The sequence below is a fragment of the Mus caroli genome, unplaced genomic scaffold (genome assembly GCF_978045245.1).
Source record: "Mus caroli unplaced genomic scaffold, Mus_caroli_1 scaffold_11, whole genome shotgun sequence".
Classification (NCBI taxonomy): domain Eukaryota; kingdom Metazoa; phylum Chordata; class Mammalia; order Rodentia; family Muridae; genus Mus; species Mus caroli.
In genome coordinates, this window is record NW_028227266.1 from 82,813,480 (window position 1) to 82,832,398 (window position 18,919).

The 18,919-nt window shown below is 38.7% G+C and overlaps 1 protein-coding gene across 3 annotated transcripts in view; it reads left to right on the forward strand.

The window, feature by feature from the left end:
• Positions 1–18,919, forward strand: part of Bckdhb (branched chain keto acid dehydrogenase E1 subunit beta) — a 190,916-nt gene that overhangs the window by 119,755 nt on the left and 52,242 nt on the right. For 2 of the 3 annotated variants that reach the window (XM_085827787.1, XM_085827786.1), the window contains exon 9: positions 9,546–9,632. The exons of the other annotated variant lie outside the window; for it this stretch is intronic. In XM_085827787.1, coding sequence (XP_085683913.1) covers positions 9,546–9,632 — 87 coding nt within the window. The remainder of the gene's footprint in view (positions 1–9,545; positions 9,633–18,919) is intronic. 3 annotated transcript variants of the gene reach the window in all.

The following is an 18,919-nucleotide window of genomic DNA, read 5'->3' on the forward strand; positions in this document are numbered from 1 at the left end:
TGAGGAGAACAACTTAGGGAGAAAAAATATCTTCTAGTTCCTAATTCTAGGTTACAGATCATCCTTATGGCAAGTTACATCAGCACGAACTTGAAGCAGCAAGTTACATCCATAGCCAAGATGATACTTGTGTTCAACTTATTTTCTCTTTTTTATATAGTCAAGGACCCAAACCCAGGGAATAACGATACCTACCTTTTAGTCTGAATCGTTTTACATCAGCTAATGTAAGCAAGGCAATCATTATCAGACATCCATCCACTGGACAACACTTGCCTAATCTAGCCTTCATTAAGACTCTCTTGTCAGGAGTCAAGATGGTATCAAGTTGACATTTAAAGGGAACCATCTTACTGTGGAAATGGAGTTTCTACATTTATCTTACACTTTAGTGTTATAAATGTAATTTAAGTTTATAAAGTAGTTTTGAGAATTTTGTCTCTAAAAGGAATTTAGACTTTCTTAAGGTGTGTGACAAAATTTTTCCTGGGAAGATACAACACACACGTGTACTCACTTTAGATAGGGAACCCACAGCAGACCTAAGTACGGATACTACCAAAGTACAGCTTGGAGACCCATAAGTTTTATTAGGATCACTTACTGGAATATAGGTGAAAAATTACTCACAGAAACAGTAATGACTTAAAGTCAGCTAAAGTCACAAAGTCCACTTTAGCATGGGTGACAGTTTCCAAAAGCTGAGAACCTGGAGCATACTGCCCCACCTGCAGGCAGCTCAGCAGGCTGAAGAGTGTCCATTCTGGGTGCCTCATTTCATCTAAACCTCTTCCAGGCAGATTGACTGTTTTCTGTTTCTTGGAGGCAGCTCAGCATATTCTTCTGAGAGGGTCTTTCAGCTTTTATTTCTTATTCTGGAAGGGATGGTCCTGAGAATCTTTCAATTTCAGGGACTTCCTGAAGCTTATTTTGACTTGTTTACCTCTTTTCTTTTCTTTTTTTTTTCTTTTCTTTTCTTTCTTTCTTTTTATTAGATATTTTCTTTATTTACATTTCAAATGTTATCCCCTTTCCTAGTTTCCCCTTCGAAAATCCCCTGTCCCCTCCCCCCTTCCCCTGTCCCCCAACCCACCCGCTCCCATTCCTGGTCCTGGCATTCCCCTATACTGGGGCATAGAGCCTTCACAGGACCAAGGGCCTTTCCTACCATTGATAACCGACTAAGCCATCATCTGCTACATATGCACCTAGAGCCACAAATTCTACCATGTGTTTTCTTTGGTGGTATAGTTCCAAAGAGTTCTGGGGATACTGGTTAGTTCATATTGATGATCCTTCTATGGGACTTCAGTCCCCTTCAGCTCCCTGGGTATTTCTCTGGCTCCTTCATTGGGGACCTTGTGCTCCGTCCAATGGATGACTGTGAGCATCCACTTCTGTATTTGCCAGGCACTGGCAGAGGCTCGCAGGAGACAGCTATATCAGGCTCCTGTCAGCAGTTTAGCCTCTTTCTTAAGGTTGCGGAATACAATGATTCAGTTTCAGAGGAAACTGTTACACAACACAGGTGAAAATGTATCTCATCTTCTTATAATTGTATCACATCTGCTTATAATTGTATCACTTGCCCCTAGCTTCCCCCCAAACCTTACTGTGTACATATACCCTCTTGCTTGCTTTCAAATTTGTGGCTGTTTTTCTTTAATTGTTGTTCTGTATAGGTGTGGTGTGGTTGGCATGCGTGCATGGCGTGTGTTTGTGTGTATGTGTGCATGTGTTCGTGTTTGTATTTCTAAATATAGAAATACAACCTGTTCAGCTCATGTGTGCCTGTGTGTTTTCAGTGCTGACCATTTAATATTGGATAACAACCTGGCATTTTTCCCTGGGGAAGACTATTTCTCTACAGTATCCCCTAATTACCAACAGTTATTTTCCTAGGGTTGTGGCCTCCTGAGCTTTCTCCTTTCCATGTTAGCTCATCTATGGTTGCATCCTGGTTCTAGTCACCTTTAGGCAGCCGTGTTAGCGAGACTTCAGAGTGTAGCTCCTGACATTCCCAGGAGACACAGTCTCACAGAAACCTCCCTCTTGCTCTTAGAATCTTACAGCCTATGCCCCTCTTCCGAAGTGTTCCCTGGGCCTTGGGTGCAGGAGTTTGGTTTAGATGTATCAGTTGGGACTGGGATCCACATGTCAGCATTTTGATTGGTTGTGGGTTTTTGTAATGGTCTCCATCTGTTGCAAAGAGAAATTTTCTTGATGAGAGCTACAGTTATCTGTGGGTAGAAGGAGAAATATTTAGAGTGTAGTTAGGGATTATTAGGGGCTGTTCTAGGTTCTTCTCCAAGAGCCACAGTTTCACTAGCCCTAGCTAGTTGGCTAGGTGTTCAGTAACAGGCATGGTTTCCCTCTTTCTTCTAACTTCTTTTGGAGTGTGAGGAAGAAGGACGGTCATTTTTCTTCAAACATTTCTCCTAGTTCATGCCCATAAAAACATTATGATTAGAGAATGCAAAATCAATCAGGAAAGTATTAGCACTGCAGGAAGTAAAATTTCTTGAAAAAATTTAAACTTATAATTTGATTAAAAATATGAATCATCTTTATAACTATCATCACCTCTTGCTAATACACTCAATCATCTTGATAACTATTATAATGTGGAACTAATAGTCCTGTAACATTGAGTCTTGGGGTTATAATTCTTGGCCTTGAAATGTTCACACCTCTGCGTTTTTAACTTTCTTTACCAAGTAGTAGACATGAGTCCTGTGGGTACTTCTTACTCTCTGAGAAAGGGATTTTTTTCCTGAGTCCACTTGCCATTTTACTCTTATGATCTTGGTTTTAATAAAACTATGAATGTTTGTATTTTTACTTCTATACCAGCTTTCTTATATATGCTTAGATTGTAATTTTTTCTGAAACATTGAAGTTTTCCTAGAACACTGTTTGCATCCAAGAAATACCCAAAAGATTTTTAGCCTTGACCACGGATTATGAACAACACAAGATTTCGTTTTATAATGTAGTAAAAATCCGTTTATTCTAACAGAGTTGGACCAAGTTTTAGGAAATGAAACCATTTATCCATGGTGATGCAGAAGTGTAGCTCTGTTTATACTTTTGATCACTCTGAGGAGAAGTATTACCTTGGTAGGCAACCAGCTGGCATCAGGGAGAATTGTACCCTTGATACATGCTTCCAACCACCATGTAAAATGTAACTGGCTGACACCTTGGTTTGGGTTCGGGTCACTTTCTTAGTTGTCGTGTTAACCAGGGAACAGGATGGATGACATCAGTCTCTACCAGTTATCACTCTCAATGATGGCCAGATGTAGTATTTTTCCTGCTTGTCAACACTTGAGAACAGTTTGCCAAATGTTGTTTTAAGAAGAGAAAAATACAGTTTTTCCCCCCAGTTATTTTAGAAAAGGAGTAAGTAGTGTCAGATTTTAAAGTTCCTGATAAATTTCTGGACTTCATTTTAACAGCAGCATTCTTTCTTTCTCTTTTATCTCCTATTTCTTAAGACAGTTTTTAAATGCTTTGTTTGGAGGGTATGTTTTCTCCTATTAAACTGTGGCAATTAAAGTTATAACTCTTTGGGACCTGAGTTAACTCTCTTTTTTCCCCCCAATACTAGCCAATGGCTCAAGATGTTATTTTTTGATATGAACTAGTGACCTTTGGAATTTATACAACATTTAAAGTTTATTGAGAAGTTATATAGATACTTAAAGTGGTGAAGAAAATGATTTTCTGGTTTATATTATTGTCCCAAGCTTTCTTGATTGGCACTCAGTATGTAGTTGGTGGCATGGTGAGAAACAGACCTTAATGTTTTTAGGGGGGTGTAGCATTGTGTGCCACCTGGATCATGTTCATTGAAACTTGCACTGATACCCTGGCTTTGGGTTTTATAAAAGGTCCTGGTATTGTCAGCTTCCTCAAACTCTACTAGAATCTGGTAAGAAACTGAGAAAATAGTACCATGGCCTTTAAAGCAAGAGGAAATCTAGCTTGTTGTGGGGACCAGCTGGGAGTGGTTGGAGAGATGGGTCTTTGAAGCAGGTAGAATGTCTGGTAGTTTAGGGAAAGGATGATGGCTCATGGCATTACTTACTTAATTAATTAATTAATTTTACATTTCAAGTGTTATCCCCCTTCCCTGTTTCCCCTGCAACCCCCCGCCCTGCACTTCTATTCGGGTGCCCCACCCCTTCTACCTTACCACCCTAGCATTCCCCTACGATGGGGCATCAAGCCTTCACAGGACCAAAGGGCTCCCCTCCCACTGATGCCAGATAAGACAATCCTCTGCAACATATGCAGCTGGAGCCATTTTCTTAACCCAGCCAGTAGCTCACAAGCTTTGGACTTGCAGGGCAGTATAAAAGCAAACTGCAGAGGTAAAGGCTGGCCGGCACCAGAAGGCTTATCCAAAGTATTGTGAAGTCGCTTCTAGACTCATGGACACTTGTAATTTTGTCAGGATTTCCACAATGATTTTCCAAATAATGGAGGAAAGTGTGAACCATGGAGGAGATCTGGAAGTTTCGTAGCAGTGTGTGGAAGCTGTGGTGCCATGGCGGCTTCCCCTTCTGGGTGTATTCAGTTGTCTGTCATTGGTTTCTGCTTGTTCTTTTGCCTCCTTTCCCACATGGGTGACAAAGCCGCAGGGATTCAGTTTTTCTCAGTTTACGCTATTTTCCTACAATATTAAATATTTGTAACTCTGCCAGCACTCTCTTTGCCAAAATGGACTTTTCAGAACTCTCTCAGGAGTGCTCGACGGCTCTTTTTAGTGTTGGTATTTCTCCAGTGGAACACTGGCCAGTGGTACAGTCATGTGCGGCAGGCATGCTGATAAATACTGGTTTCCAGACATCCAGTGGTACATTTGTCAGACTGTGACTAATTGTGTTTTTTGTTTTGTTTTGCTTTGTTTACATTTGTTTTTCTAGTTAGCATGAGAGATGTGTTTGCCTACTACACATAAAAATGTTTGAAAAATACCTACCTAATTCATTCCTATTTGATGTTTCAAGTTCATTGACACTGTGTCCTTCCTTGACCAATTCTAGACTGCAATTACGGAGTGGCATGTGCTCCATAAGTGAAACGTGTTGTGACTCTGTCAGTCATTGTGATTACTGATAAAGGCAGGCTTTGATGTTTCATTACCTATCTTTATCTCTATATTTTGAATGGAAATTGCTAAATTGCCTATGTAGAATATTATGCTCTTATCATGTCTTGCCAGCACTTGAATGTGTTGCTCAACCTGGTGCTAGTAAGATTAAATTGTCTGTAGGGAGAAGTTTTTGCTGTAGGTTTTGAGTAAGAAATACACACACACACACACACACACACACACACACACACACACTTACTTATACAGCATTCTGAATGCTGCTGTTGTACTTTCAAACATATGCAAGCTTAATGGTCCGCCTGCCTGTATCATTTTCTCCTGGAATGACAGCTTAATAGTTTTCCTGGTTGGATTGTGTTAAAATCCTTAAAGGCTACATTCACTAAAACATATGTCTAGCATTTGGACAGCCAACCTCTGCGTGACCATTTTTGCAGAGTACAACTTAGCTCTGTGGAGACTGGCATCTTGTTGCTAAAGTGACATTAGCCTGCATGTATGAGGCATCACAGGGGACCCATATATAGGTATGAATTTTATGTTTTACTTTAACAGCTAAAAACTGCTTTAAATTAACAGATAAAAGCTATGTTAAAATTCCATTAATTTCAAGTTTTACTTCAAACCATTGCAGGATAGACTGAGGTGTATTTTTATGTTACCCTAAAATGGATTTTGTAATGTGAGATGCATTTGTAGAATTGTGCAAAGGTGACATGTGAAATACCTTTAAACATGTTTTCATAGTGTTTGGTCTGGCTGGCCTGGAGCATTACCCATAGTCAGAACTTTGTACTAGCTATCTTGTCTAGATAAGCTTAGCTCTCTCATCATTGCTAAAGATGCTCCGGCTGAGCACAGCTGTGGGGGAAAGTCACGGATCCCAAATCTGGGTTCCATTAAAACAGGGCATCATGTTTGCCTGTGGTCCTCCACATCTCCATTTTGCTTGCCCCTCCTGTGACAGGATGCTGCTGGTGTCTGATAGACAGCCTTTAAATGGCAAATAGCCTTTGGGAGGCATCCTTTAAGGTTGAAAGGTAGGGAAGAGACTCTCCTGTTTTTGGAATATGGAGAAAAATAGAGATGTTTTTCACAGTCCTAATCTTTAATTGGCTTAGCCCTTGCTGGTGCCCCATGTGCGACAGACCTTAATCCAGGAGCAGATGGTAGTAGTAAAAAGTCGAAGAAGCAAGAACTGGAGAATCCTGCCTCTGTGGTCCTTCCTGGCTTTGATTGGTTTAGCTTTTATATTGAAAATTTGTTTAAAGACTTCATGTTTTTCCATTGGAGAAGTACATATTTCAGATGAGAACGTGACAATTTAAAACTTTAAGCTTCCCTTTCTTTAGAGGAGAAGTATTAGCATTTATCTCTGTCATTTTGTTACTTAAAAAGCTAATGGCAACCACCTTTAAAAACACCGTACTAGGCTAAGAGATTTCAAGAAAGCGCTTTGTAAAGTTCTTTGTAAAGAAATTTCCAGGCAGTTGTATGCTTTAAGTTTTGCCTAGGTGTATGATCACTGGAAACTAAACTTGATTTTGCTATATAGTTAATTGAGCCACAAGTGATAGGATTCTGTTTTATTATTTGGAGTGACCTCAATATTAATAATGTGAAAATAATAAAATGGAATAGAAAAAAAAGATTTTTAGGAGTCTTAGCAAATTAAAAATGTGAATATGAATAATGAAGGGCATATGCCACACTGAGTTTGTGTTCTGCCTCATGAAATTATTGAACTATATTTAGACAATCACAGTATATGTTCATCCTTAGAATGGCTGAAAATAGCAGTGTTTCTTCTTTATTTTATTCATGTAAATGCTTTCCAGGGATCAGAGGTATTTGTAAGTTTCAGAAATGAAACTTGAACAGTTTCCAAATTAAATGAAATAGTGGGCACAAAATCCTTGGCTCAGAGCAGAGGCCATGGCGGTGTCTAAGACACTTGATTCTAATAATTGCTCCTGTGTGCCTCTTTCTCCCATGCTCTCCTTTACTTGTGTGAATGCGGTGGCCTTCTCCATACATCCAAAGTGAGGTTAGGTTTTGTTTCATCTGCTCTGCCCTCTAGTTCTTAGGGTCTCAGAAGTTTCTGAAATTGTGTCTACAGTTTTGACAGCAGTGTGCTTTATCTGAGGGTGACAGCAGGTTTTACTGTTAGGCGCAGACAGAGAGATTGGCCTTGACTCTCTTCATGTCAAGAGTGGATTTGTCATTCTGTCTGGGGCCTGTTGTCTCAAAGTCTCAGCCAGGCACTTTCTATGGTTCTGCATGAGCAGACCTCCAAGAAGGTGACAGGTGGAGGCTGGTTTGAAGTGGTTTTAACGTGATTTTTTGCCTTTGCAGTCTAGGATCCAAAGATTCCTCTGTGTTTTGAAGGGAATTGTAAGATAGTATTAAATACAATTCTGTTTCTTGAGGAGATTATGACCATACTGTATTTTCAATTTAGAATCAATTCATGAGCATATTTGATTATTTAGATTTACCAAGAATACTTTTTGTAGCCTTCATGATGTAAGAGAAGGTTTAGAATCCCGTCCAGTTCCTCTTTAGCTACGGCTTCCGAGGAGAAACCAGTTCTGACCATGTAGGAGGAATGTTTCTAATAACATACATGTTTAAAAGGGTCTTTATGCCTCAGCACTTTGCACAAAATGAGCTATTGTTGTTCAAATTGCTTATGTTTAGAATTGACTTGTTTGGGAATCTTTCCGGATCGCCATTCTGTTCTGTGGCTCCACAGTGTTCTGTGGTGTGGCGGTGCATTTCTGTAGCCATGTCTGCCTGAAGCGTGCTCAGAAGGTCTTGATGCTGTATACTTGGCTATCATGCTGCTAGAGCTGTCAGAGTTGGAATACAGTTTTCCCCTAGAGTTTCCACTCTGTAGCTTGCTGGAAGCATAGACTGTTTGCCCTGAATGCTTATTGGATTTCGAGGTTCATTCTAAACCTTGTCATTTGGTCTTGGATCAGCCCTAACCTGGATTATGAAGGACTAGTCCATCATATGGAGTTTTAGAATAAGAGCAACTTGTTGAGAGCAGTCTCTCATTTCCACCTGTTATTCATGAACTAACACCATCTAGCTTGGGTGGGTGTTAGCTGCTTCGTTGGTTACATCATATGACGGAGCTCAAGAGATCTGACCAGCAAAAAATGGATTGTTTAGGCTAATTAACCGAGGCAGGAAAACTTACTATAAGATATTTTGAAAACATATATTATATATATTTCTTGATTATAGAATATTTGTATTCCATCCTTTCTACCTGGGCACATTGAAGTTTAATTGTGATTTTTTTTTTTAAAGTGTCAAGTGACTTCAGCCATAGCAAGCTAGAATGCCTGTTCCTCAGGCTGTCAGATCTGTGGAAGCAGTTGGGATCCTTACAGCATTCCTGCCCTCTCATGTTCTCCAGTCACTACTTAGTAAATACGGTGACTGACTTTTGTTGTGAGTCCTGCCCATACCTTGGGCCTTAGCATCTGCTGGCTGAAGCTGCTGTCATCGTTTCTGGCTTCTAGGCTAGAATTGCCCAGACTGAGTAAACTCTTCCCTGTTAGACATGCATCTTCTCTTGCTCGAAGATTTCATTTTAAATTGATAAAGCAGTACATTTTTAAAAGAGGGGTGCTAACCTCGATAGCAGTTTCAAAAAGAATTTACCTCTTCTCCGCTAATACGGTTTAATATATTTTAAGCAATAACTTGTTGATTTTGGTATCTGCTGGCACCCTGCTGTGATATCATAGCCATGACTTTTGATTTGTTTCTGTAAATAGCCTATCATGCCCGTCGTGAGCAACTGTTTGAGCCACTATATGTCACTGTGACACTTTTCATCTTAGTACACATTAGTGAAAACGGTTGTAACCCTTCATTTTCAGAGTGACTTGTTGCTGGCAAATTTCTCAAGGACGTACTGGCTTTTCCTTCACCATGATGTTTTTGTACTGTTTCTATGTTTTCCTATCCCACGACCAGTCAGATTTCTCAAGGCTGTTGTTGTATATACTCTCATGTCATGTACCCCCATCCAAAAAAGCATTTGGATCTTAAAAGTAAAAAGATGGAAAAATCAGACCAAGATATGGACAGACGAAACAGTAACTCACTTATAACAAAAAATGTCCTGTAAAATAGGCATGCGTTTTAAATTATATACTATATGGAGTTATAAATCTCATTTTTCTTTCATGCTAAGATTATAAGCTATGTGGAAGTTTCTTGACAGTACAAAAATGTACCCAATTGAAAGACATTTGTTATAACTTACTAAACATAAAATCAGTTTTCTGATTTTTATTTATGGAATTTAAGCAGTTTGTTTTTATTAGTGAATTAAAATGCTATCATATGCGTAAAATATGTATTCTTTTCAACATCAGGTTCCCCTCTTCTCTTTCAGTCTGTGATCAAAACGGGGCGACTGTTGATCAGCCACGAGGCTCCCTTAACAGGCGGCTTTGCCTCTGAGATCAGCTCCACGGTCCAGGTAGAGTAATGCAACGCCGAGTTTTACATCTGTGAGGGTCGTGCATGTCTGTTCCAGAGGAGCGATTGCTTATCGCAGAATAACAAAGTCTGAACTGTTGGGAAATGAACATTCCCCACTGAGACTGTACTAGCCTTCAGTTAATGTTTAAAAGAAGAAAATTCAAATGAATCAATATGGAAAAATCCTTTATGGAAGAAGGAAAACTGGAGATGAATTTAATAAAATAAGTTGTGTTCGCTGCGTTAAAAGGAAAAGGAAATTCTGTTACATAGCAACCTAAACATCCCCTTGCAGTAAAACCTAATTTTGTTATGAAATAGGTTCATTATGAAATTCATCTTAGACATGTGTAGTACTCACCTTTCAATTTGTCAAAAGTATCTCATTTTTAAAAATATCAGTTTAATTAGCTATAAAAGGGCGGGATGTTATTGGAAGTACTTGAGAAGTGAATGAAACACTTCCATTTTTAAAATGTTCAGTTAGGATACTGTATAAAGATGGAGAAACTCCGCATACTTCTTTCTTAGGTGAAGATTTTATAAAACTGTTTATTCATGTGTGTATTAGACATATGTACAATGTGAAGGCATTATATTTTTCCTATTATTTTAAAATTAAAAAGTAAGTCATCAGGATATAAACTATCAGAATATCAATACAGTTTATAAATGCTTTTCTTCTCTTTTCTGATATTATGGTTCTTTAATTATTAAGGTGCATCTTTGTAGAGAAGGCAAAAGTATGGGCTTAATAGTTTCATAAAAGTTACAGTGAAGGAATATTGCTGTAAATTAAGTTTTAAACTTTTAACCAGCAAATGAATTTTTTTAATAAAATAGTTTATGTGCTAGTTAGTAAAATTACATAGTTTTAAAATAATACTATGGAAACAGATTTAAACAAAATATTTAAAAACCATTCTAAGTAATAATTATATTCAATGAAAATTAAGCCGTTCTGTCATCTACAGGTACTGACATAGTTGAGAAAAGTGAATATTTAAATTTTGTCAGTGTTTTGCATTCTTTTTTCTTACTATCATTTATGTGTCTTGAATACTTGGCTTGCATTGTGGGACACGCTCATTATTGAGTAGCATAATGTACCAACTCTTTTTAAAACGAGGCTGCAGGAATAATCACTGTAATCCTAAAATGTTATTTCAAGCCAGAGGCAGAACTGGCAAAGGAAACTGGATTTTCTGACTCCTGATAACTCGGGATTGTAATGACGCCTACAGGAGGGGAAAGATTGCTGCCGACAGGAGCTTTGACAGCCCTGCCTGTTTAGGCCACTGCTTGGGTAATAAGCCCATTGCCTATACCAAATATAATTTGCATAATTATACAAGGACCACTAGTAGAAGGTTGTTGAGCTTGGGATTGTAAACACTTTTGTAAACATTTCTTCCTCCGAGCTTGCTTTTAGAATGTGGTCTCTGATGGTACACTGCTGTAGAGTATAATGCAGTTTTCAGACTGGAATGAGCTTCGAAAGATGATCTAGTCTGGTGTCTCTTGATTTTGAATAGTATGCGGACTCATGTTTATGGAAAAATGACTCTGCAGCCACAGGAATACATTAGCAAATCCTCATTTCAGAAACACTGGGTTAAGAGTTTAAACACTGCCCTTGCAGCCTGCCAGCGCCAGAAATCACAAGAGTGTGTCACAGTTAGGTCCTGAAGCTGTGAGCTGATTTTTGGTGGTAAGAGTTGACAGGGAGATTACCCACTGTGTAATCATACTTATACCATAACTCGGATGCTTGTGCCACGCCTTGACACTCACAGCTTGACTGTGGCTCCTTAGGTGTTCGCAAGCACCTGAAACATATAGCCTCTTTTTACCAGATGCGTATTTGCTACTAAACTGCTGTGACTGATAGATTTATAAAGACGAGAGAGAAATCTTGAACTAGTCCAGGAATTTTGAGTCAGTGCTCAAAGAGTACATACACAATCATTTCTGAGAGTCCAGCAGCCCCAAGAGGAATATAGAAATTTTGAATTCATTATAGAATTGCCTGTTTCTATAAAGAAACCATTCAGTGAGTGAACTACAAGGTGAATTAGGTAATGCTGTAAAATTTGTAGGGGATTTGCATCTAATTAGAACTTTGTTTCATCTTAATTCGTTTTATTTGTCTAGACACGGAATGCAGAAAAATGAATTTAAATAGGTCTTACGAGAGAGTGTATTTGCCTCTTGCTGCTTTTACTTATTGATGAAGGAAGTTAGAGATATGGGCTTTGTCCTTCGTGGTTTTAGCAGTTGTTTTTCACGTGTGCAGCTACAGGAGGTGGGCGCTCACAGCCTCCTCCTGTCAGTGAAACCTGGATCAGGTTACTGGTGCCACGGGCTGCTTGAAGTGGAGTCACTGAAGTGACTTACGGCTGCTTTCACCACTTGGAGTGATTCATACTTCTACATTTCTTTTTGATGTTTGGACCTTGTAAGGTTAGCAGAGATGAAACCAGGTTATGGTATTGAAAGTCAGCCTTCCGAGCTGCAGAGAAAGGAAGTGTCCGAGGGAAAACTTTTCATTCTCTTTGGGAGAAAGAAGCTTGAAACTGTAAATGAGGGAGGACCCTGAATTTGATCACTTCTTGCTAAAATATCTGCTTCTCGTTGTTTCAGAGAATCTTAAATTTTCTATGAAAAATGTTGCACCCCACATGTTATTATGTGGCGCATTCGTAGCAGGTTTTTAGAAATCCATGGTTAATTTTTTAAAGTGCTTAGGAAAATAATTATTAAATAGTAAAACTACTGTTTTTAAATAAAAAAAAATCTGAAAACTCTTGAAAACCTAAAACTGTTTTATTTATATTTCAACCTATTATCCATAGTCAAGATTTAAAAAAGGAGAGAATTTATCACCCTACCAAATAGCTTTTCAAGTTTTATAATTGGTATCACTGGATAGAAGCATCAACTTTGCTAAAAAAGTTAAATCTCTGACGGAAGGATTACTATAGAAAGGTTATTTTTACTTATAGAAATAAAATATAGACGAATGAATAAAAAATATAGTCATAATTTATTTGTTTAACTTTAATTTACTGCAGATGTCCCTTCTCATCAGACAAGATGTTTTACAGTCCATATCTCCAATTCCTTCAGAGCTGTGGCTTTTTCCTCACAAAGCCCCATATATTATTATTAACATTGTTATAAATAGTCTTACTGTGAAATAATGCTAAATTCACCAGAGAAATGACTACCTTATGTTCAGTATATAGAAATCATTCAGATTTATTAATAGTGCCTTCTAAGATTTCTGTGTTTTAAAGAATGCTGATAAGAATGAAAGGAAAACATTTAATTGAGAACATTGGACTTAATTTAGAAGTTAAGAGGGAGGCAGAACAAGCTGAGGCCTGATACCCTCGGGAAGGATGCTCTGGTCCTTCTTCCAACGCGCCGCTGTCTCTCCCCATCTAACTTTACGTTCCCATCTGTTCCTACTTTGGGATGCGCGAACTCTTTTGCCCTCCCCCCTCATTTGACACATGATGAATCCTGAAGTCCTGAGGACTTGAAGGGTTAAAAACAAAAAAAAGCAAAGACGGTAGATTTCGTGGTTTCCAGAAAATGAGTTTTATGTTGTGGTGTTTGTGCTCTTCAGCTTTGCAGAAAATGAGTTTTATGTTGTGGGGTTTGTGCTCCTCAGCTTTGCAGCCACAGATTTTATGTCCACTGCTCAAGAAGCACTAGCTTCCTCCATTTTAACTTCTCCCAAATTAATTTGTGCTGTAGATTTGAGGATCTGGTCTCCAACTCAGTAATTACATATTTAAATGTTAAGACCGGCCAGTGTAGTCATTTCACAGCTTTAGCAACATAGCATGATTCCTGTGGACATTTTAGAAACCAGCCTTCATTATTAGCTTCTGGCACAGTCCCATAATGATAAGTCTCTGACTCTGATCTCTGATATAATGGTGTGATAATAAAAAAAAGTTTTTTGTTTTTTGTTTTTTTTTTAAATCCCCCTTCTGGATTCAATACTCAATAAGAACGCCAAAAGTTTTAGGGATTGTGGTTGACTTAAAGGTTTCTTTTTCTTTTTTCTTTTTTTTTTCCTTCGTCTTCTTTCTTTTTTTCAACACATGGAAGCAATAACTCTGCATTAGAGAGGCCAATTGGAGAGGAGGGTAACTTTCCATACCATTGTTCTATCCTTGCTGTGCGGTCCTGTAGCTGAGAATAGGAACCGAGAGGTCGCACCCACATACACAGAGTTCGTAAGGCGATCGATCGGGTTCTGGTCTTTGGAGAGGGTTTGGATAGAGCCTGCGTGAATCCCTGGGCAGAAGGAAAGTTTCACAGTGTTCAACAGAAGGAAGACTGCTTTTCTTACTGCTTCCCGTTAGAGAGGCTGATCTGGAGATTTGTTTCTTTATAAACCTGCTGCTACCAAATTTATAAATATTGTATTTAAGCATGTCATGTTATGAAAAGAAGACAGATCCTAAATGATATTGAGTTTTTACCTGTAATACCTATTTCTCTCTCTCTCTCTCTCTCTCCCTCCCTTCCCTCTCCTTGTCTCTCCCCCTCTCTCTCCCTTCCCCTGTCTTTCATCTTTCATCTCTTCTCTCTCTCTCTCTCTCTCTCTCTCTCTATATATATATATATATATATATACATATATATATATATATATATGTGTGTATATTATACTTTGTATAAGATATACTTTGTTATCTTAATTTAAAAAGTGTTTATTAGCAACATATCATTTGCTAGCAACAGATGAAGCAAACAGTCAGGGGAAATGTGCCTTTTTTGCTAAAGCGTGGGAAGCAGAGCCTCTTGAGAGCTGGTCAGCATGCAGTGCCTGTGACCTGGGCTTTGTAAAGAGCAGTTTTTCCCTGAAGCCTGTTTAGTACTTTCGGTGAGCCGCGTCTGTGGCCACAGACAGTGGTTGCATCCCAATGGTCCCGGCTTGTGCTGCGGATGGCTGTGCTCCTGAGCATCTGGGGTGAAGCCCCCTGTTCTTCCTCTGTGTCTTCGCTGGACTCAATTTCCACCACCTGCCTTCCCTCCCCTCACTCTGTTTTATTCAGTGGGTAATTGTTAGTTTTTTTACTCAGTACTTTAGGCAGTGTCTTAATGCAGGCATTTGATATGAGACATAGAGTCCTTGCTTTAAACATTTTGAGTTTATTAAAAGGAATAGATGATAAACTGTGATTTAGTGTGGAATATAATACAACACAGTCAAACAGAGCACTGTGGGACTGTAAAATCTTTGATAATGTGCGATATGTGGGATTGTAAAATCTTTGATAAGTGCGATATGTGGTAGGTCATGTAGTGGAGGGTGAACATGATCCTAGAATGAAAGTGAATTCAGTCTGTGTATAAAGGGGTATAATTCTAGGGATGAGCATGGTTTTGATATGGCTAGAGTGCCGCAGGAAAGGCTGTAGTTTGAGGTCAAGATCGACAAGTAGGGATCAGAACCCAACAGTCTGGAACACAATCTTCCAGAACTTATCTTCGTGTGGAAGAAACCCCTATAGCTGAACTGGCTTCCATCACTATAAATTCCAAGTTTCCAATAAATATGCATAAAAGAGACTTTCTAGGACTCTTGACAAATAGTTGTAAGTAAGTGATCCTTGCTGTTACCATGTCAAGCAGTGCCATGTAATTAAAGGATTTTAAGCAGAGGACTAACAGATGGATGTTCTAGTTAGAATGGGTAGGCTGAGAGATCTATTAAAACACTCTCTCCATAATCTAATTGAGAGATTTGAAGGTCTTCAACAACTAAGAGGTAGGGTTGGCAGGCAATGTAGCTTTTAGAGAGTAGGAGAATGAATCTGAAAGAAAGTCTTGATTCATGAGAAAGGTGTGAGGCAAGGACTGAAGTCATTGCTGGAGAGTCTGGGAATCAAAAGAAGATGCACACTAGGCTTATTAAGAGGGGTGTGGCTTCACTGAGTTAAGGATATCATTGGGAAAAGTGGTCAGTATTGTGAGTAAAGTCTTGAAAACACAAATACAGATTACTGTCTCAATGAGGAGAGAGATGCAGCACATCGCTTCCCCTTGTCTATGGTTTCTATCATTCTGCTTACATTTATGTAATTGTTTCTTAAATATATAATAATATAATATAGTATAAATAATATAATAATGTACTCAAAGCTTAGTGGTAGTCATGCTGGGGATTTTATTACAGGATATAGCCGTAATTATTTCACCTTATGATTAAAACGTATTGTAAATCTCATTGCAGACAGTCTTCGAGTCAAGCTTTGTCGAAGTTATTCACATAGAGGGAAGATAGCATACATATAATGACTAGGTGCTGTTTGGGATTTTAGGCATCCTCTGGAAGACTTAGCGCATTCTGCGTGGATGGGGGTGTTTACTGTGGTTGGAAATGGGCTTAATCATTATGATGAGGCTATCTGCTTAGCAGAGAATGCCGTTGACTTGGTTTGAATGCTCCCTGGCAGCCTCCCTAACTCCTCTGCCTTCTCCCCTTCCCGGCCAGCTCATGGAGTCAAACTTTTAATATCTCTCAGATCTGTCCTCCTCTTGTATTGCCCCAATAAATTCAAAATGAGCTCAGAAACTGCAAAGCCTAAAAGAAAAATATGGAAAAATAACAGCCGGCAAGGTGAGCATCCTCTAAGGAAATACAAATAACTTCCCGTGTTTCTCCTGTTCAGTGTGGTGTCAGCCGTAGTTCTATCCTAGGGGCCCTTTATTATATTGGGGCATACTCCTTTTATTCCCTGTAGCTTTTCCTGTGCTCACGAGAGGGCCCCCTTGCTCCCTTCTGGAAGCCAGGTCCCAGAGCCATGTAGGTCATTAAGCAAAAACTCAGTCAGTGATTTAAATGAGTTGTTTGTGTCCCACTGTCACTCTTGATTTATCTGAAGGTGAGTACTGTTCTTGCTGTCCTTGCTGTTAGAAGGACTGATAGGTGAACTGCTTATTTTTACATCACCACTCCACTGAACAGAAATCCATCCTGGTTTGTGTTTGTAACCTGGAAAGTGGACAGTGCCATTCTGTGTTGCGTGCTTCACCGTTCTGCACTGTGACCTGGTGACAGAGGTTTTTTTTTTTTGCTTTTTGTTTTAAAATAAACTAGGGGTACTTTTCTTTTTTTATTGAGTCTGTGAAAGAGGTTTGTATTCCCATGTTGACCAGTCAAGTTTCAGAGGCTAGTAAAATTAGTTCTCTGAAAGAAGCCATTTCTTTGTTTCATTACACACATATGATGGCTTTTGCGATTTAGTCTCTTTAAATAGTTCCTTTAATACCCACTTAGCGCTATAATCCTTAAAAATCGAGTTGTATCCTTAAAGAAAATGACAAATGATTTAAAATGTTTCTGTGTGGGTTAGCTTCTTTGCTGTTATGAACAAAACAATGAATAGAAGTAATGCTGAATAGAAATAATGGAGAGCTTTACTCTGGCCCATGGTTCCAGAGCAGCGGTCCTCGGCCTTCCTAGTGCTGCTGACCCTCAGTACATATAGTTCCTCACTTTGTGAAGATCCCCAACCATAAAATCATTTTGGTGCGACTTCCTAACTTTAATGTTGCTACTGTTATGAATCATAATGTAAATGTCTGATATGTGACCACAAGGGGGTTGCAACCCACAAGTTGAGTAGCATTGGTTTAGAGCATTTGGTTTATAGTTTGCTTGGTCCCAGGTCATTGGGCAGGACAGCATGGTGGCAGGAAGGAATGAGGGAGAGAACGTCCAGGTGATGCAGGCAGAACACTGAACGGGGAGAAGCTGCCCCTCTGTTGTTTTTCTCATTTACTTCGCCCAGACCCCTGTCAAGTAGACAGTGCTGCTCACCATCAACCTTCTAGCCACCAGGAACCTGTATATGCTCTCCCAGACATGTCTGGGTATTTTCTCACGACCGTTTAGGTGATTCTAAACCAAACCAAATTGGCACTCAGCAGTCACAGGCATGATTTTACTACCTTATTTGATATGGAATAATATCTTACATTTTTCTATTAATATATATTATATAAGCATTATAATATAATTATAGTGTATGTAATATGTACATATATATTATGTATTAAATGTATATATAATATGTCCATATTACATATATATTATGTATTAAATAAAGGTATCACTTAAAATATTTTCAAATAAACTAAAGAGTTGGCTTTGCACTAAAGATTACTTGTTGTTCTCACAGAAGACTTGGGGTTGGTTCCAAGCACTCGCATAATACCTCATAACCATCCAAAACTCTAACTCCAGAATGCCCTCTTCTGACCTCTGTCAGCACCAGGCATGCATGTGGTGCCAATATGTGTGTGTAGACAAAACACTCATATACATAAAACAAAATAAAAATATTTCCAACTACAGTACATTCATGTCAAATGTTATAAATGATAGACATCAGAAGATGTGTTTATGTGTCCTGGCCAATTCTGGTGACCACCTTGCGCAACTTGTTAGGCTAAATGAAGCAGCATGGTAAATTCTCCAAGATATGCTAGGCATGGGTTGTCAGCCTGACATGCATTCTTCTTGTTTAGGTTGACTGTGCTTTCTGAAGAAACAGCTAATTTTCTCAGTTTGTCATGCCTCTTAAGTAGGCAGCAATATTTGTAATTTTGGAAGATCATTTTAGTTTGTTTTTTTTTTAACATAATTCAACGTATAGCTCAGATTAGTCCATGAATGTTTGCAAGGGCTATCATCTCCTTTCATGAGTGAGTTCATGGTTATAAGAAATATGGTTATGGTTAGAGATTAATTACTGCTAATGAATTCCCTGCTAAACTGCAAACAGTTAAATCAGTGCTTATTGCAAAAAGCCCAAACAAACAAAAAAACCAAACAGCAGTTGAAAATAAAGACTATAAATAGAAACCAAATGGTTTATTATTTGATTTCAGTATTAATTTGATTTTCAGTATTAATGCAGATATTCCAAATGATATTTCAATTTGCAGAGATGTCCCGAAAAATTGCATTTGATTGAGAAATGTTGAATGTTTTTATTATTCTTTTTCAAAATAGGAAGACTTGACAGTTTTTGGAGAGTCTTTACAACTTAAGTCCTTTGGGGGAATCAGGTACCAATATTAGCTATTTAAAGTAGTTTTGTGTACCAGATGGCACAAGATACGTATTTATTTTCATCAAAATTACTAGCTAAAAGTTGTAATGACATGGCTCAGTAGGCCGAGGCACGTGCCATGCAAACCTGGTGACCTGACTGTGACCTGAAAATCTGCCTAGAGGATGAGAGAACTGAC